The sequence below is a fragment of the Camelus bactrianus genome, chromosome 16 (genome assembly GCF_048773025.1).
Source record: "Camelus bactrianus isolate YW-2024 breed Bactrian camel chromosome 16, ASM4877302v1, whole genome shotgun sequence".
NCBI classification, from domain to species: domain Eukaryota; kingdom Metazoa; phylum Chordata; class Mammalia; order Artiodactyla; family Camelidae; genus Camelus; species Camelus bactrianus.
The window spans coordinates 41119330-41139062 of record NC_133554.1 but is presented as its reverse complement, the minus strand read 5'-3'; the positions used below and the strand labels follow the sequence as shown (position 1 = coordinate 41139062).

The window sequence follows — 19733 nt, the reverse complement described above, 5'->3', positions numbered from 1 at the left end:
AGGGACATGGAGCTAGAGGCTGCTGGGGCTCCCTTGGACGATAAGCCAGCTCCCACCGCGTGCCAGAAAAACCAAACTCAATCTGGGGAGACCTAAGGCCTTCTGAGGTAGGGCTAGTGCCTTCCAGGGAAGAGACCCGGTTGGGAAGCTGAACCTCCAGAGCCCAGGCTACATCCCCCTGCCCTGGCACTTCCTCAGAGCAGGTCCACCTCACTGATCAGATCAGGAGCCCAGAGCCCTCCCGACCCGACGCGCTCTTTCGGAGTTCTAACTTGTGCTTGCAGCTTAGCGCTGCCCGCCGTGTCACAGTGCCCTTGCCTTAAGGAGACGTTAGGAGACGGGGCGTAAGGGAGTGCAGGGAGCACCAAGATGACTGGTCTAAGTGGGGGTCCCTAAGGGGACTTAGGAGAGCAGGAACGGGGGGATGGGTCAGCAGGAACGGATGGGGCACCTGAGGAAACGTCCTAGGGGGCAGACAAGCCCCAAACTCCCACCTGAGGATCCCCGAGGGTCACCTTCCAGGGACCGGGAAGAATGCACCCAGGAGTGGGATCGGTGAATCAGGAGAGCTGGGAAGAGGAACACCACGCCTGGACAGAGGTCCGGGGATCCGGGCTGTGCAGACAGCGCCTGGATAAGGGTCACTGGGAGCAGGAAAGCGAGGAATCGGGACACAAAACCCGAGGCAGACGGATGGCAGCGTTGCATGGGAAGGAGGCAATGGAAGCGGCGGTAACCGAACGACCCACGCGGAGCCAGAGCGTCGGGCGTGGTGCCCAGGGCAGTAAGGGGAGCTGGGGACTATGTGGCGGGCCGGAGGAGAACGGAGTGCGGGAGCGGATCTTGATGCGCGAGACGGACCGGCGTGCAGCTGGGGAAGCCCCGGAGTCGCAGGAACGCCGAGCCGGGGACCCAATTCAGGGGAATGGCTTCGGGGTGAGGCTCTGGAAAAGGGGATGAGGCTGTGCCCCTTGCAGTTCCCAGCCCGGCTGGCTGTGACTCCAGTTTAAGGCAGCAGACTACCCCTCAGCGCGCCGCTGTCCCTGACCCCCCCAGCTCTCTTGTTTGTCTCCTAGTCCGGCCGGAACCGGCTTCTGCCCGCCGCGGGGCGGGCGGGTGGTTGCTGATTGGTGAATGCCTGTTTCTAGCCCCCACTCAGCCAATCAGCGTACCGCAGTGTTTCATCTTGGGGGTCGGAATAAAAGGACTGGAATAAAAGGGGGGGCAGAAAAGGCGCCGGCCGGGCCCGATACACACTCAGTAGGAGCCGGGTGAGTTGGATCCTGGGCACCTGGGCCCCGGGCAAGTGGGCTGGGGGTGGGGGTAGCTGGTAAAAGGCGCACGAGTGAGGGCGTAGAAAGATGTGTGAATATAAGAGGAGAAAGACTGAATGAATGAGGACCTGCCAAGGAAGAAAAGACGAATGGAGAAGGGAGCTAGAGGATTGGAGGGGGAAGGGGTCCAATTCCATGGAAACGAGCTAATTGCCGAGGAAACGACCCGGGATGGGGGGGTCGCGCGGGTGGCTCGCGCCGCCGGTTTGAACCGGCTTCGCCTCTCCCATGCGGGGTTCGCGTGGCCGCAGCGCCTAGCGACCTAGAGAGCGGCCAATGGCGCGGCAGTTCCTGTACCATCAGGCCAATGAGCGGGCCGTGGGCGGGCCGTTCCGGAGCTCCGTGAGCTGATCTTGTGGTTGAGGGAACCCAGTCTGGGGAAGGGTCGTCAGTGCGGGCGGGCGGGCGCTGGAGAGGGCCCCAGGGAGTGGCAACCTTCAGGTATGCTCCAGCCCAGGTATCCGGACCTCAAGCTGCCTCCCCTGACAGCCCCCAAGCTAGTTGGTCCTGCTGAGAGCCAGGACTAATTCCACGTCCCCGAGCAGGCGTTAGTCCCTTCTTGTTTCCATGCCTCAGTTTCTCTCCGAGTGAGCAGAGGGAGAAGTCTTCCTGCCTGGACGGGGCAGTTCTTTGAAGCTGAGGGCAGGCGGACTAGCTAGCGGCGGAGAGGGTGGCCCTGGGCCCGGGGTGGGCTGGGGCTTCCTTCGCTGCGCGCACTTGTCTCCAGGGCCGCGGAGAGGTGACAAGCTCCGCGCTCTGCGGCAGCGGCTCGGGCTGGCCGCCCCAGCTGGGCAGGGCCGTGCGCTGACGCCGAGGTCTGTGCGCAGGTGGCTGCAGAGTCAGAGCCGGAGCCGGAGCAGGGCCGCCGCGCCGCGCCGCGCCGCGCCGCGCCATGGCGCCCACCCTGGCCACTGCCCATCGGCGCCGCTGGTGGATGGCCTGCACCGCCGTGTTGGAAAACCTCCTCTTCTCGGCAGTCCTCCTGGGCTGGGGCTCGCTGCTCATCATGCTCAAGTCGGAGGGCTTTTACTCCTATCTATGTACTGAGCCAGGTGAGACGGGCTCTTGGGCTCGGGGTGGTTCCTGGAGTGGGGGCTTTGTGAGAGAGCCGGATGGCGGTGTAGACCTAGCCAGCGAGACCACCTCACTGCGCAGCAATTCCCAGTTAGCAAAAGGCTCATTTGATCCTCTTCATCCAGCTTTGCTGGATACATATTATTGTTTCTGTTTTGTGGGTAAGAAACCGAGGCTCAGACAGATCTTCTGCCTTGCCTAAGACCACACAGCTGGGGACTGTGACAGATCCAGAACCTCCAAGTGCAGGGTGTTCTTTCCACCACCTGGGAACATGACTGCACTCCTCTCCTCCCAGTGCCTGGCACATCACTTGCCTTGCAGTAAACATGTTACTCCCTGACTGTAAGAAAGAGGAACTCCTGACTCAGTGGCTGTAGTGCAGCAAGAGAGAGGAAGTGGCTTGGCCTCCACCCCAAGGTTCATCTAGAATCTAGATGTTTTTCAGTCAGGCGGGTATGGAGTCTCTTAAGGGCTTGTCGGATACAATTTCTTGTCTATTTTTGCTGCTTTGTGATTTTTCCAAAGGACATTTCCTCCCACAAGCTGTGAGAACATCTCTGTGGCCTTCTACCCCCTTGGTGGGGAGGGGAAGACGGGCGAGAGGCATATTTATGGAAATGACACTAGGTCTGTTCTCTTTCTTTGCCACACACTGGTATTGCTGAATGAAGGCTGAGGATACTTGTCTACAAGAAATCTAACCCCCATCCCTGCCTTCACACCTGCTGACCTTGTTTGAGCATCCTGATTGCTGAAGGTCAGTGGGTTCGGCCTAACAGTGGGACCCAAGTGGCTCCCACCCTCTAAACCTTCTACCCCTCTTCCTAGGCAGCCTTGATAGGAAATGTTTCCCTCTGCCCTCTCGCTGTCCCCAACAGTGGCTACCCAATGGTTGAATTCAGTAATGCCTCTCTCCAGTACCTTTGTCCACCAGCCCCTGCCTGAGTCCCCTTGAATGGAAATAGCCCAAGTCTGAGCCCATGAATTACACCACCGACATGCCTTTTTATTCTCGAGTTCTAACTTTAGGTGAAGAGGAAGCTTTAGATCAGCTCATGCTTCCTGTAACCCAGTGTAGAATACTCCCTGTTCCCTAATCTGATCTTGCCAGGAGATTCCTGAGCTTTCCAGTCTCTAGGGAAGCTTTCCTGGGAGAGATTAAGGACAGGAGAAAGGGAGGGGATGCTGAGGCGCCTGGGAGAGGGCAGAGAGTATATCATTTATAACCTTTAGCCTTTAGCCACTCAGAAATATTTCCTAATAGCCTGAGGGTTCTTGGCAGATCTTTCCCCACATCAGCAAGAAATCTTGGGAGATTGGAGAGTCACTCAGACCTTGTTCCTTGAACAAGCTTTTTGCTTTGCCCAAGAGATGTTAGGTGATTAATGACCCTCTAGAAGGAACAGGTTGGAGTGTTTGGTGCCTCCTCTCCCTCCCTCTCTTCTCCTTTGTAGATCATGACCCTTCCTGCTTGCCTCTGTTGGAGGCCTTCTTTCAGGCTGCACAGAGGGATTAAAAACAAAAAGAAGCATCATCATCCCCGGATGAAGCTTTTAGCATCTCATCCAGACTGGAGGACTACTGTGGTCAATTTTTTTTTTTGGACCCACTGTGGTGTCAGAAGATCAGAGTCTAGGGTTTTTTCCCCTACCACATTGTCCACTGATTTAATTTATTTTATGGTCTTGGCAGCACTGGGGCTGTTAACTTCATTCCTGCCCCAACCTAGGCTTCTTCCTTCATGGAAGTGGGAGGAGTCCCAGTGATTGTGCCGACGCAGCGCTGAGTTGGTGTTTAAGCCCTTGCAAGCCTTACTGGGTCCCTCCTGTAAACCAAAGTGAAGGTGAAGGGTCAGGATTGTGGGTTGAACATCAACTTCTTATCCCGTGCCTTTGTTCCGGCCTCTGATTTTGGTTTTTCTGACTATCTGGCAAACCCGCTGACCCAGCATCCTCGGCGGACAGGCTTGCTGATTCCACACAGCTTATCTCTCTGGCCTCCCTGCTCTGTGTTTCTTGGAGTCTGAGTAACCTGTTGCTTGTTAGGGCCAGGAATCCCCATGCCTTGCCTGGCTGGGAGTGCCTGGAGGATTTAGGGTCAAGATTTCTGCTTAAGCCTGATATTTTCATACTTGGTGGACAGCTGAATTGCAGAGAAACAGTTAGGCCATTTATTATGTTTATTGAATTAGGCTTGTGAAAAGCTGACCAGTCTACAGTTGCTTGAGATGCAAATGTGTCAGCTTTTTGTTGTTTTTAAGACTGATGCTTTGGTTTGTTCTCGAAAGAAAATATGCCTGAACCTGTTGAAAGGTTCTCAGAACTCTTTCTCGGGACTCCAGCCAGAATCCGGCCATAGACACAGTGTTGGGTTCCAGCTTGCTGAGGTGGGGGAAGGAAAGAGCCTGGTTCATCGGGTAGTCAGGATTGATGACAGAGGCTGGGGCCGGGGACCTGGGGCTGGGCATTCGGCTTTCCTCCCCAGTCCCCTTGGTGTGGACAGGGCCCCCAGCCCAGGCTTTCCCAGTATTGTGTCCTTTGGCCCCTGGATGGCTGCTGTCACCACCCAGGCCCGACCTCTTTCTTCGTTTTCTCTGTCCACTGGTGGCCCACTGTGACAGGGTCAGCTCAGGGGGCTGGTGCTACCTGTGGATGTTTAATCTCCTCTTTCATCTGACCTACACATGCAGTAAACATTTTCTGAGGTACTGTGCTGCAGGCAGAGCAGTCTGGGCCCTCAGGGAGTCTGCAATCTGCCAGCATCAAAGAGTCATCACACACAGACCTATATAATTCTAAGCGGTGGTCAGACCACAATGGAGAGCAGGGTGCCTGAGGCGGGAGCCACAGTGGGGATCTGGTTCAGCTTGGGTGGGGGCTCTCTGATGTTTAGGCAGAAGCATGGAGGGCCAGAAGGGGTGAACCAGGAGAGGAGGGGGCAGACTGCGTGTTGGAGGAGAAGAGAGAAAGGACAGGCGGGCAGGAGATGACTGGAGTGGTGGGAAGGGGCTAGAGCCTGCAAGAGGCCCTGGGGAGAATGGATTTTATCCTTAAGGCTGGAAGAAGCAATGGCGGTAGAGGAGATGGCCAAATTCACCTATTAGCCTCTTAATGAATTGTTGAGGGCTTGCCACATTCCAGGCACTGGGTGGGGTGGGGACTGTGAAGGTGGGAGATGTGGTCTCTGTCCGAGGAAGTCACAGTGCAGCCCAGCCGTGGACACCAAGGCCAACCTCAGTCTGTAGTCTTGATCCCCACAGTTACTCCACTTGAGGTGGTGGAGGAGCTGTACCCCTTACTGAAAAAAAGCAGAAAGTGGCCCCCGGACCCCAACAGAACAAGACCAGGCCTGGTCCCCACCAGGCTGGGCTGAGGCTGCAGGTGTGGGCAGGGGACGGTCCCTGACACTTCAAGGCCCTCCCCTTTTTGTGATCTCCTCCCACACACAAAGGCCACTGGTGACAGCCTTTGAAAACTCATCCTTTCACTTTTGTTTCTTTGAATAGGACTGTTTTCCCTCCCCCCCCCCCCCCCCCCAGTTTCGTTTGAATTTCTTCTTTGGTAAGTCTGTAGTCGGGGAAGGAGGTCTACAGTCTGGGCCCTCAGCCTTGGGATGTGTCATAGAGGAGCTTATGGCCTTCAGCCCTCCCCATCAACCCTTCCTCCGTCTCATGACCTAATTTTCCTCCTCCACATCCGCTGGCCCCACTTGGCTTCTTGGTGTCCCATTAAGGTCCCGTCTAGCTTGGCTGACTTTCAGGGGCATCTTGGGGTCAGTCCCATTCTCACTAGGTGACATTAAAGGCCACCTGACATTGCCCCTGATGCTGACAGCCTTGTGTCTATCCTATGGGCATTTTCTGTCTAAAATGCCTCTAACCTATGTGGCACAGCATCATAACAACCTGAAGGTTAAAAGCAGGAGCTTTGAGGTCTGACAGCCTTGATTCAAGTCCAGCTTCCCCATGTAACTATCTATGGGACCTTGGGCAAGACCTTACCTGCCTGACACTCCCTGTATCCTGATGCAGAGTACGGGGTGGAAATGAGAGGGCGCTCAGTGACACAGGAGCCAATAGCACTGAACACAGCGGCCAGCACCCACTGGCACACTGAGACCATGACTAGGAGGCCAGGCCCTGGCCCACTCAGTGCGGCCCTCTGACTGTGTCTTGCTTCTTGTTTGCTGTGTCCGAGGGTGACCTCTCACTTACATACCCCCTGCCAGACTGAGATGCTGCTTCCTGTTGCCGGATAGACTAAGGATTTGAGTGAGACAGGAGATCCTGGGGCAGAGACCATCAGCAGAGTTCCAGGGACCTGCACTCTGGGTGTAGGGGGTGCGACTTGGGCATTTGGAGGGGCCTCCAGCCCCTTGCTCCCTCAAGCATCATCTGGTCAGCTGTTGTGGTTTGTTTCCCTGGGGTTGGGGGAGCCCCTCTGTGACCCAGGGAGGACAGGGGAGCCTCAGTGGAGTCCCAGCACACTCTTTTCTCCCCTGCTTTCTCTGTAAGGATTTTGTGCACAAGTTCTGTAAGTGGGGCTGAATAGGGCAGGCATTGTTCTCACTGTCCTGGTGTCCTCCTAAGCAGCCTTACGCCTGATCTCTGCACACAGTGGACATCCCAATTCCTTGCCTGTCCTCTGGGTTCACCTTCCCCGGCTGGGCTGGGCTGGGCCACTCTGGCTGCTCCTGTAATAAACAGGTGCAGGTGAGGCACCGAGAAGGCTGGGCTGGGGTGAAGGCCGAGCTCCAGGCTGGGAGCAGAGGGGCACCCGGGGGCTTGGCATTTCCTGGATGCTTATCAGTTTGTGCCTCTCCTGGCCCACAGTGGCCCAGGTGGGAGCAGAGGGACAGGAGCAGCCTGGGTGTGACCGTGTTTAGGCATCAGCTAGATCTGTGATTCGTGTGGGCTGTTTACTGCCAACAAAGCTTCTGGGCTCACAGAAGGTTTAATTCCTTCTAGGGCAAGGGCACTCTCCTGTTGCTCCCTGGGCTGACTAGAGGCCACTCAGGCCCCCCACCCCCAGCTCATCTGTTGCTGGACATCACTGCCTGGAGCTCAGAGGGCAGAGGGCCAGGTGGCCCCATTGGCAGGGATTTAAGAGGAGGCTGGTGGCCCAAAGTGTCAGATCCCTGCCCCTGTCATAGTGGCTCTAGGATGAAAGATGGGAGGGACAGATACCCTTCCCTCCCCTCTGACTTCTTTTCTCATGAGTCCCCCTGTCTAGTTGTGGGATGATCAGATGTCTAAACAATTCAAGATGTTTCTGTCCCCATCCCCACTTAATGCAAATTAGGGAGGCTGCCTTGGGTATGTTGCTTTGGGATTTTATCTTCTCCCTTTCCGGGAGTAGAGTCATGGGCTTAGGGGCCCAGCTGTGGTTCCTCTCTGGGGAAACTGGGAGCAGAGCCTCTACTCAGAGACAGTGCTGCCTCTCTACATCTGCTCCCCGTCCAGCCATGGCTCCCTGCTTGTAGCAGCAGACCCAGCAGCACTCCAAGCCCTGAGCAATTTTGTGTCCTCTGGCTCCAGACCCTGCATGGCCACAGTTGGGTCTCATAAGCCAGCGATCCTGGACCCTGGGGTGCCCTCTCCACCCGTCCGCTCTGTCCCAGCTGTGCTGGTCTGCTCACATCTGCATACCAACCTGGAGGTGGCTATTCTTTGCAGGGACCCTGTCCTCCTGCTTCATGTCCACTTCCTGTTGCTGCTGGCAGAGCTGACACCTGACACCAGTGCCGACCTGTGAAGCTGCCCCACCATAGATGAGCAGTTCAGGTCCACCGGCCAAGGCAGTGTGTGTGATGGTTCTGAGCTGGATCCTGTGGGTTCAGATGACCTTGTTTGTCATGTGTTTTGGCTGCCAGCGTGGTGGGGCAGCTTTTAGAAAGCTGAGAGAAAGTGGCGGGGATGGAGGGATGGCAGCCTGACTTGTCAGGTTTTGTTTCTGTGGCTTCAGTGGGGCAACATGATGGCTATAACCTCCTTAAAGCCTCTCTGTCTTCACGTGGGTTCTGTGTGTCCTGTTCAGTTTCTTCTCTCTTGATCCTTTTGGCTAATATGACCGATGTCACTGTTTTCATTCATTCAGTAAACAACTGCTGCGTAACAAGACCTAGGGGAGGTGCTGGGGACACAGGTGATGAGAACACAGTCCCTGTCCTTCAGGGCCCCCAGCCCAGTGGGAGACTAGACACAGATTCATACTATGGATGAAATGTCAGCTGTGGAACTCTGCCCCTAGTTACCCCGCCCTGCTCACTGCCAGCCAGTTGCACCATTGCCCCCATTCTGAGCCTCCAATGACGGTAGTAGTAGTAGTTAACAGTAGTTATAGTATTACCATTGTAATAACTTTTAACTATTGTTTATCAAGCACTTGCTGTGCCTGTGTGAGCTCTAGAATGTTACCTGGATTTTCTCATTTACCTTCCCCAAAACTCTTGGGAGGTAGATACCCTTGTTAGATTGTGCCCATTTTACAGATAAAGAAACTGAGGTAGAGCAAGATGAAGTCATTTCTCCAAAGTTATACAAATAGGAAGTAGAGGAACCAAAATTGGAACCCAGAGGCCAGGTCCCAGCACTCCATCTTCAGTTTGCCCCTGGGAGGGCCTGCTGGTCAGAGGTTGGCATATAGTGTGATTCACCCAAAGTGCATCTTTTTCTGTGACCTTGGGTCACCCTTGAAAGAGGCCTGAGCAAGCCTTGCAGACCTCAGCTTTACAGCCCTGGTGCCAGAGGGCTGCAGTTGGGAGGCCTGCAGTTATCTGAAGAGAGGCATTTCCTTGAGTCTCCCGGTATGACCTCGCGTCTAATCAGAGGCTGCTCCTCTCTCTGCAGGATTAGTCAGCATCTCTTAACTAGCAGTCCCAGAGAGGATAGAGGTCCTCAGCTGCGTGGCGGTCTGTCTGTCCTCCAGCCTCTCACCCTCCGCTGCCGCAGCACTTTTTCTTCCCTGTTCATTGTCCTGGTGCCGGATGGACTTTGGAGGGGGCCATTAAGGGCTGGGATTACCACACAGGCGTGGCCACAGGGGACAGTGACAGTGACACCAGTGAGAAAAAGAAGAAAGGTGCACTTCAACAAGTGAAAGCAAATTACTTGGGACTGCCTGTTTTCTTTTTTTTTTAAAGGGGGTAGGGTGCAGCTCTGTGATAGAGTGCAGTGCTTAGTGTGCATGAGGCCTGGGATTCGATACCTGGTACCTCCATTAAAATAAATAAATACATAAATAAATGAATTACCTCCTCCTCCAAATAAGAAACAAAAACAAAAACTTGTTTAAAAAAAACAACCCACAAACCTTGCCCAAGGGTTCCATGACACAATGTATGTGGTGTTTGATGCTGTGAGAACACGATGAAGAGGTGGCTCAGGGACTGTGTGCTGGAGAGACCTGCCGTCCCCGGTGGTCAGGGGAGCCCCTCACTCTTCCCCTTGGTTGACCGAGGAGAACCGGGGCAGCGCAGTGAGACCGACTGCTGCTTGTCCTTTCCGGGTGGTGTGGGGCCTCCTGTACCCTGGCTGCAGTCTGTGGGCAGAGCTGCCGAGAAGCTTCTAGCCAGCCTGGGGCCACAGACCATGCTGGGTCCCGAGACCTGCTTTTCTAGGTGTAGGTTACTCTGAAATGGGACTTTTAACCTGGGGCTCATGAGTGCTTTAAGAGACACGTGAAGCCTCTGAAACTGTGGGTAAGACTTTGTGTGCATTTCCTTAGGAGCAGGCGTGGAGCTTTCTTTACTGGATTCTCCTAAGCATCTGTGACCCCCGCAAAAGGGAAGAACCTCTGCATTATCTGTTGCTGCAGGGGCCTTGGGCCAGGTGGACGTCCCAGCCTGCTGGGGAGTAGCCTGAGTCCTCAAGGAGCCCAGAGCCAGCCCCTGGCATTCCCAGTAGGGTGACTCTGAATGGGCACCTGCCCCTCTGATCTTCGGGAATCCTGGCCACGACTGTGTGATCAGGTTTCCCTCCCTCTACACACAGAGAATGTCACCAACGGCACAGCTGGGGGCACAGCGGAGCCAGAGCACGAGGAGGTGAGCCGGATGAATGGCTGGCTCAGCTGCAAGGCCCAGGATGAGATGCTAAACTTGGCCTTCACCGTGGGTTCCTTCCTGCTCAGCGCCATCACCCTGCCTCTGGGCATCGTCATGGACAAGTATGGCCCAAGGAAGCTCAGGCTGCTGGGCAGGTCAGTGTGGGGTTGGGGGCTGGCAGGTGGGAACCACCCCCTACCCCGCAGCTAAGATCCCTAGGGTTGGGAATCCTGGCACCTGCTATCAGGTGCTCTGTGGAGCTCCCTACCTGCCTGCCCAGAGTGGGGTTCCTACCCTATCTGCCACCAAATCAATAGCTACTGTGATCCTTGCATTGTTCTAATCTGCATAAAAAAGGCACAGGGCTCAGGCCTGCGTGGGAGGGCCTGGAATTGCTAGTCATTAAGAATACTGGTTTCCAGTCTTTCTGACCTTACATCTCCATAGGAAAAAAAAGATTTTGAATACATACCTCTAATATAAGCACAGGGAATTATCAATAATATGCACACATGTCACTCTTAATGTTTTATGTGCTTTATTTTTCCTTCCAGTTTTTTAAAAATTATTTATTTATTTATTTATTTTGGGAGAGGAGGTATTTAGGTTTACTTATTAATTTTTAGAGGAGGTACTGGGGATCGAACCCAGGACCTTGTGTATGCTAAGTATGAGCTCTACCACTTGAGCTACACCCTCCTCCCCTTTCCAGTTTTATTGAGATATAATTGATATACAGTGCTGTATAAGACTAAGGTGAACAATATAATGATCTTACATATGTCACGAAATGATGACCACAGTAAGTTTAGTGAGCATCCATCATCTTATGTAGTGTTTTATGTACTTTATGATATGTATACAAAAAATATAAATTAAAGTAGCTGAGCTTTAAAATCAGACAATAAAAAATTATAAAATTTCTAGAATTATAAAATAGTATTTCCCTACCCCTGGCACCCTAGTGGGTCATCTTATGTACCTCCTGGGATGTGTTTCTGGTTTATAAAGCCGCAGTCTTCCAGACTCAAGGTCAGTTCACCGAGCAGCTGGCCCTTTCAGGCCAGGATCCTCCCCCAGCCAGTCCCGTCAGGAGTGAGCATTGTGCAGGGCAGTGGTTTGCAGTGAGCGAGACATGTGGCCATGAAGAGAATGGGTGGAGTATCAGTGTCATTCATTCTTTGGAGCTTAAGAGGACTTGGTCCTCAGGTTAGAGCCAAGTAGAGGGGATTCGGAAGTTGCCACTCATCTCCTCTTGCCTGGAGGGGTTGTGTCCATCCCCTGGCTGAGCGGGCACAGGAGCCTGGGGCATGGATTGTACCTTCTCTCGCTTCACAGCTTGGTTCTCTCTAGTCTGGGGAATGGGGCAGTGCAATGGGGTGTTTACCAGATCTGGCTTTGGGGCTGGAATTCCAGCTCAGCCACCTGCTAGCTAGGAGGCCTTGGAGAGTTTAGTTTTTTATTTGTTTTAGTTTTGTTTTTCTCAGCAGTAAAGTGGGAGTCAATTATACTCCTTAGAATTGTTAAATTAAATGAAATAATATACGTAAATTTTTTGAAAGCATCTGATGCATAGCAAATAACCCGAAATGAACGATGTTACCAATAATAATAAACAGTGTACTATTTCTGTTTCTTTTTAGTGCCTGCTTTGCTGTCTCCTGCTTGCTGATTGCATATGGAGCCAGTAACCCAAACTGTGAGTATGCTTTTCCTCTGTCCTTTGGTCAGGGACCAGGGAGAGAGGGCCCAGAGTTACTCACAGGCCCACCTGCTCTAGGAAGCAGGGCCAGGCCTTGTGCTCACTGCTCAAGTGAGAGGGACGCCTGTTAGGCCTTTATCCAGAGACTTATCTCAGATGGGTGGCTACTGGCTAAGAGAATAATTGCCCAGACAGACGTCTGAGAGAAGCTCCTAGAGGGTATGAAACTCCCATCTCATCACCCGCCAGGTCAGTCTCCTATGGCTTCACTGATGCCAACCTGAGAACCAGGCCAGCTGCAAGGGTGTGTGCAGGGGTTGTGAGCTGAGCCCCCTCAAGGCAGCCCAGGCCAGCACTTTAAAGATGGCTTAGAAGCCACCTGGTCCCTAACCCTGTTCATGTTCAGGTGGAGCCGTTGCTTCAGGGACTTTTAGAACAAACACCAAAACAGGACTTGAGTTTCACCAAAATCTTAGCTGGGCTCATCTCCTGATTTCGGGGCACCTATATTTTTGGTCTCAGTGAAGCAGCTTCTTCAAGCCTCTCCTTTGCTGCTAAGGTTAGTGGAGAAAGGAGTACGGGGATGCACGTTTTGCAAGTGCCCAAGCTCTGTAAAATAGGCAAGAGGAGGATGAGAAAGAGACTGGTCCAGCTCCCCAGGTGTCCGACACAAACACCTGATGGCTTGTCAGTCACTCAGCTGGCATTTGTTCGGGGCCGGCTCCTTGCCAGGCATTGGGTCAGGCCCTGGCCTCCCTGAAGCTCAGCCATGGTCCCCCACTTACAAGCTTTCTGCTTCCTTCCAGCCCTCTCTGTGCTCATCTTCATCGCCCTGGCTCTGAACGGCTTTGGTGGGATGTGCATGACGTTCACCTCATTAACAGTAAGTATTGATTTTTTTGAAGAAGGTCTCTACCTCAGTCATCTTCTTGTGAATTTAAGGCAGGTTTTATTGGCTTTGATTTCCTTGCCTTCCATTTGCCTGCATCTGCCTGGGCATCCCAAGCAATAGAGGGTTGCTGGTGGTGAAGTTGTGGCAGCAAAGCCAGTCACAGCCTCCTAGGCTGGGGAGGTCCTGCAGGCAGACTTGAAGGCAGCAGAGTGTGGCTCTCAGAGCGACCCATCCCCTGCCTGTTGACTTTGATTTAGGTGCCAAGGAAGTTAGCTCACTAGCCACGTGCCCAGAGAAGACAGGACCAGCGAGAAAAAAAAACTGCTACCCACTTCCTTTTTTCATATTTTCTATGATATCTCTGGCTACCAGTGCATTCTAAATACAAACTTCCCTTGGAATCACCCTGCCTCTAACTATTGCTTTGTCTAGACCTGAATGAAAAACTCCGGGGAACACGTAGACTGCCTCTCTTCTTGGTTTTCTAAATGCCAGGGCATGACAGCCCTTCTTGTGGGGGAGATGCTTTCTCGGGATGCTGAGCCCCTTCTTATGGGAGCACCAGAACGCCCCAAGGTGTGCTTCTCATTGAAGTGGGTGAGGCTGCAGGAAGGTCGGGGTTGACAGAAAGTCAATTGAAAGCCAAAAAGTCTTGCCCAGAAGGCAGAAGAGAGCTGTATGCAGGCTCACCTGGTCAGGCAGGCGTCCATTGGGAAAGAAGTGAGAATGCTAGGCTTTCGGAGAGATTTCTCTGTCCAACAGGAAAGTCTAGTCTGCCTCAATTTCCCTTTGAGAAAGTTTTTATGATACAATACCTACCGTCACTATTTGCAGTGCGCCCTGGTTTCTGATTTCTTTCTGCTAATGAGTCAGGAGTCATTGCTGTCGAGGGGCCCTCACTTGGCTCTGAGGGAGCCCTGGGGACTTGCTGGTCTTCTTGTAAGGAGCTTGAAGAGGTACTGACATGTCTGTGACCCCTTGCCTGCAGGCTGTGAGCCAGAGGCCAGGCCTGACCCAGAGTCTCTTCTGTTCCCCTTCCTTGTGCTTTGCCTTGTTAACTGTCCTGGTGGGAAGGACTGACTGCCTGGGTCTAGGATGGTGGAGTTGGAACACTTAGTGGAGTCTGTGTTAGGTGAGAAAGGCTTAGCATGTGACCACCTATGCTATGTGCCCGGGGAGTGGGGGACACACATGTATCTGGTAGCTCTGGTTGCCTTGCCCCTGGTAGTGGGTGTGAAGGAGATTTACTTTGTATTCTTTTGTGCATTAAAAAAATTATTTATTTATTTTTATTTATTTTTTTAAAAATATGGAACGCTTCACTAATTTGCGTGTCATCTTTACACAGGGGCCATGCTAATCTCTGCATCGTTTCTATTCTAGTATATGTGCTGCCTAAGTGAGCACTAAATTTTTATTTTTTTAACCAGGCAGATTTTTAAAAAATGACTATATCTCCCTCCCTCTTAAATTCCCAGGGGAAAGCAAATGTTGAAACTAAGAAACATGTTAGAACTGTTAAATTTACACAGATTCCACTAAGTTGTATAAATTGTAAAGCAGGAGCCATGGTCCTGTTTGTTCTTTGACACTGTGAACACGACCAACTCTTTCATCAAAATGAAAAACAAAAATCTGGCATCACCCCCATTATTTGAGCCACACTATGCCTATGTCATGGCAGTTCTGAATTTTGGGATAAAAGAAAGAGGAGTTTATGCTCTGAAATACAGAAAGATGCTTTATTGTAATAAAGGCTAAGACAAATAGCTAAAAATCATCACCCCATGAATCTCCTTTAAGAAAGTCTTTAAAAGGAGTTCAGAGTTGTTGTCCAAGAAACCTTTAGGGGAGGCTTGTAGGCCCATAAAGATTCTTTTTCTTTTGTTCTTCTGATTACAAAACAAGAAGTTTTTATTTTAAGAAGTCACTATTTAGTGTAAAATATGGACTGTAAAATTCTGTAAACCAACCTTCATCAGTTTAGAATATAATTCTTCAGTATTTTTTAAAAATCTGCACATACTAATGTTATTCTTTTTAAAAGGAATGCTGTTACAACGTGCCTTTTTCACTTAACAGTGTATCTTCTATGTCTTTGCCTGCCAGTCTTTAGAAACCTACCTTATTGTTTAAACACTGGAGGTCGGCCTCATTATTAAACAGTTCCATGTTACTCTGTAGTGCAGACGTGCCATCATTTATCTAACCAGTTTCCTGCTAATGGACTTTTGGGTTGGTTTCCAATTTTTCTGATTTATGATGCTACAAAATTGAACATCCCTGTTTGTGTATTTCTGTAAAATAAATTCCTAGAAGTGGGATTGCTGGGCCCCAGGATCAGCATGATTTAAATTTTAATATAGACTGTCAAATGGTCTTCCCAAAATGTTAATACATGGATACTAGCCTAGCAGCATGTCTGAGAGATTTTTCTCCACGCTCTTTTCAATACCTTGTCATTCATCTTTTAAACAGTAGCCCTTCTGATCTGGGAAAAAATAATATGCTGTGATGTTAAATTTTTTTCTTTAATTATTAGTGAGATGGGGCATCTTTTCACCTCTTTCTGTGATCGTTTGTATTTCTTCTGTGAATTGCTTCTTTGTGTCATTTGTATATTTTTCTACGGGGTTATTTCTCCTTTTTTTCAATTTTAGTGTTTTATAAGAGCTCTTTCATATATAAAAAATCAGTTCTCTTTCTGAGTGAGTAAGGGATCTTACCCTAGGGTTTTTAGGCCTTTAGGTGGTCTGTGAAAAAGCTTCAGGGGGGCTGGCCTTGCTCTTGAGATCGTAAGCAAGCAACTTGTGTGTGTGTGTGTGCCATGCAGGTGCGTTTTTCTAGGGGAAGGTCCGTTGCTTCCATCAGCCTCTGGTAGGCCTGTATGAAGGCCAGAAGCACAGGAGGAGTGTTCCTGTTAGCTCCTTGCTCTCCCATGGGGAGGTAAAGTCTGCACAGGCCAGGTAGGGACCAGGCAAGAAGACCATCTGGTCATTACCTAAAGCGTTCGGTTAGCAGGGATCTGTTTAAGGGAGGCTGGAGGCTTGTTCTTTCAGGTCCCCACTGCTGGGTCTAGAGCAGAGGTCAGCAAACTGTCGCCCCCAGGCCACATCCAGACCACTGCAGTTTTCTGTAAACAAAGTTTTATTGGCACATAGCCGCTCCCACTCATTTCTGTCGGCCAGTGGCAGCAGAGTGAGGTAGTTGTACAGAAACCACATGGCCTGCAAAACCTAAAGTAGTTACTCTCCAGCCCTTTACAGAAAAAGCTGGACCACCTTTGGTCCAGAGGTACCAGGACGCTGCTCCCTTCCCTGTCGGAAGGCAGGGCGGCCACCCAGCCGCCACCCCCACTCCCTGCCCAACCCCGCTTCTAGTTACATGGCCCAACTCCCTGAGCACTTTTTATATCATCTCTTTCCCTCTCCACCACTGTCCCTGGCCTGAGGGACCTCCTCAGGCATTCCTCTGTCCTGTGAGGCCTCAGATAAGGCCTCTGGTGGCCACTCCTTTCCAGAACAGACCCCAAAAGGAGAATGAGAAGCAGGTCAGCGAGGGTGGGGCTGAAGCTCTTGGGCAATGCTCTCGGGCTGGCCGTGGCTTCTGCTGAGCAGAGCTGAATCTCGTTCTGATACAGCCCAGGCCTTGAAAAAGCAGAACTGTCAGGATCGGCTCCGGGAGACTCCAAGCCGGCATCACAGTGGCACCTTCTGTCTGTGTCTCCCACCCATGTCCTAATTTGGGGGACAAAGGAGTCTTCAGGGTCGCCTTTAGGAGCTTCCTAAATCAAATCTCCTACGACAGCTTTGGGGCCATGGATACTCTCTCTGTGATAACCTGGGAGTCTGAGGGGAGTGTGTTTCCAGGGAAACCTTAATTTGGGGACTTTCTGAGCCCCAAGGGGTTTTGTGTTGCATGGACTGTGGTATAAATAAAAATGACCAGGGACTGTGAGCTGTTAGTTACTCCACTGGTGGGGAGGGGGCTCCAAGTCGGCAGAATGCCTTTGCCCCACAGGCCGATAGATGTCTCTGCAGAGCCCGAGAGGGCTGTACTCATGGGTGATCCTGTCCCCTCGAGCAGAGGCTCAGAGGGCGAGGGTGGGTCCTGTGCCAGGTGGGCCGCCCAGAGGCTAGAACTGGGCTTCCCAGGTCCCTGCAGCAGAGAGCCCAGGCAAGGTAACATCCTTGGAGGAGGATGGTGCCAGGTCAATGGTGGTGCAGGGCAGACCCCGAGGTGCCAAGCCTCAGCCTCCCCGCTGGACATCTGGACAACAGCACACTCTGGTCTGTTTGCTCAGTGCCTTGCATTTGTACAGCTCTTTAACTCGCTTCATTGGCTGGAGGAAAACACCGGCCGTCGGCCGAGGTGGCATCTCTGGGCCGCCACCCGATGATCCAGGACCTGGGTTGCTTAGAGATGGGAGCAGATGCCGCCAACACTGTGAACATGTCTTTTCCACTTCATTACTCTGACCCTTGTCAGTGTGGGTGGTACGGGGAGTTCTGAGCTGAAACCCTCCCAGAGAAGTGATTACAAAATGTTAGTAGGCTCCTTCATGAGAAATTTCTCTATGGGCTTTTCCTGTTTGGTTCATTGAAGTCTTGCTTTGAACCTGAGGAAGAAATGATCCCATGGGAGTTGGGATCAGAGTTTGAAGAGAATGAAATAAATACCCCTTTTCAAACACCTAAGAGAAAGGGAGGGAAAGGATTTGGAGTACAGCAGGGAAGCAGATGCCCCCCAGGGCGTGTGTGTGGGAGTTTAGCATTCCTACTCAGCTAATCCATTTCTACAGCCAGGATAGGGTCCCCACAGCATTGCAGGTGCCCCAGGTGCCAGGTGAGCAGGGCTCTCCCAGTGCCTGGGGCCAGCTCTGCCTCTTGGTTTCTGTTCTGTGCCTTGAGAACCCAAAGCAGTCAGCTGATCACCCACCGGCCTGGGAAAAATTCACCCGTCAGAGGGTTCTGTCTCGAGAAGTGGCCCCAGCACGTGACATGCTCAGGGGTGGACAGAGCATAGAGTGGGGGCACTGGCAGGGCTGGACCTGGCTGGGAAAGCAAATGAGGTGGCTGGGAGAGTGGAGTCTGTCCTCCCCACCCCTGCAGCAGTGAAGCGGAAAGGTGACCACAAGGACCTTCTTCTGGCAGTGTATGCTTAGAGCTGCCTGGTTGTGGGGGTTTAGAAAATAGCCCAGCTTTGCTAAGTCCACTTGTCCAGACTGGTACCTGGATCTTAGCCTAGGCAGGTTGCACAGAGCTCTGGGTGTGTACACCAGCCACCTGAGGACAAGACTCGCCTCTGGAAGGGGCCTGAGGGCCAGAATGCCAGCCCCAACTAGGGCTGCACATGGCATCTCCCCCAGCGCCAGGGTGTGCCCCCAGCTGGTGGGCTCAGGAGCTCACTGATTTGGAAAGTCAGTGCCAGGTGGCTACACAGTGGCCCTTCTGTCCCTGCCTGCCAGCAACCCCAAGGCCTGTCTTGGGGGCCCCTGGGAAGAGAGACATCTTAACAAAGGTCCTCCAAGGAGAACAGCCCATCTTCACCATCCTGGAGCCTAGGCTTCTGGTGATTCTTGTCCAGTAGCTGCGCTCTGTGGCCAGCACTCCAGGGAGGGGCCGTCTGCAGCTGCTGTTTTCCCTTCTGGGAAGGTCACACAGCCGGAGCCTGTTTACATTGCAGCCGAGGGGCTGAGAGAATGAGTCACCACCGGCTCACGCGGGGATGGCATCCCCGTGTGAGCAAGGCCGGCATGGAGAGCGGTTCTGCCTGGCTGAACCCACTCAAGCCCCAGTCCTCCCCGACGCAGCAGAGGTGGTGGTGGGAAGCGCCCAGCACCAGGGGCGGGCTGAGGGTGGGGTGGGCTGCACTCCACCACCTGCAAGTGCAGTTATGAACCCCGAGTCAGGAAGCCGCCTCTGCTGAGTGTTTTCCCCGCATCTGTCATTGCAACTCAGCTACAGCTTCCTACTTGGCAGCAGACCTGGTTCTTCCCCCTCCACCCGGCCCTTGAGCCAGCACTGGGGCACTCTGCTTAGTACTCAGCTGTCACTCACTCCATCACCAGGGCTTCTGAGTGGCCATTATATGCAGCTGAGGTCGGGTGGAGGCCGAAGGAGAGAGGAAGGAAGGGCAGGAGGTGGGGATGGGAGTGTGAAGGAGACTCAGGCATGAAGATGAAACAGTAGAGTCCACAGCCAAATGGGAATCTACTTGACAGTATGGCCCTGGACCATGTGGAGGTAGGCCAAGAAGGTCAAGGGGCGGGAAGGGGGCAGATACGCCTAAAAGGAGCATTAGAAAGGATGTAAGAAATCTCTAGCAGGGAGAGCAGACAGAACGCTTAATAAGGAACACATAGAGGTATGAGAGGTGAGGGTATACCCTTCAGAGGCTACGTGAGTTTTCCAAGAGGCAGAGTAGCCCAGTGGCTGTGCACATAGGCTTGACCTGCTTTGAATCTCAGATTTGGCCCTTACCAGCTTGGGAGAGTTCCTTGACTTTTCTAATCCTAAAGTTTTGTACCATTAAGTGAGGGTCATAAGTGACACTTACCTGGTAAAGATGTTTTGAGGGTTTTTTGGATAATAATAGCTGCTGTTATAATAATAATGCTATTATATTATTTTAACATATTAACTATGCTACATTATTATATATTATTACTTAATAGGAAATATTA

The 19733-nt window shown here is 52.2% G+C and overlaps 1 protein-coding gene and 1 non-coding gene across 6 annotated transcripts in view; one reads left to right on the top strand and one right to left on the bottom strand.

Moving 5' to 3' along the window:
- The first annotated feature begins 1140 nt into the window (after window positions 1–1140).
- The window catches only part of SLC43A2 (solute carrier family 43 member 2), a 39658-nt gene continuing 21065 nt past the window's right edge, over window positions 1141–19733 (top strand). For 2 of the 5 annotated variants that reach the window (XM_074343218.1, XM_074343219.1), the window contains exons 1-5: window positions 1141–1271; window positions 2162–2386; window positions 10402–10609; window positions 12098–12153; window positions 12963–13039. In XM_074343218.1, coding sequence (XP_074199319.1) covers window positions 2227–2386; window positions 10402–10609; window positions 12098–12153; window positions 12963–13039 — 501 coding nt within the window. In that variant the 5' untranslated portion in view covers window positions 1141–1271; window positions 2162–2226. Of the gene's footprint in view, window positions 1272–1649; window positions 1776–2161; window positions 2387–10401; window positions 10610–12097; window positions 12154–12962; window positions 13040–19733 lie in introns of those variants that run through there. The other 3 variants (XM_074343216.1, XM_074343217.1, XM_074343220.1) reach the window with 3 other exon arrangements.
- LOC123617825 (U6 spliceosomal RNA) lies at window positions 14352–14455 on the bottom strand. Its single transcript, XR_006726083.1, has one exon. It is a non-coding gene; the product is annotated as a U6 spliceosomal RNA (small nuclear RNA).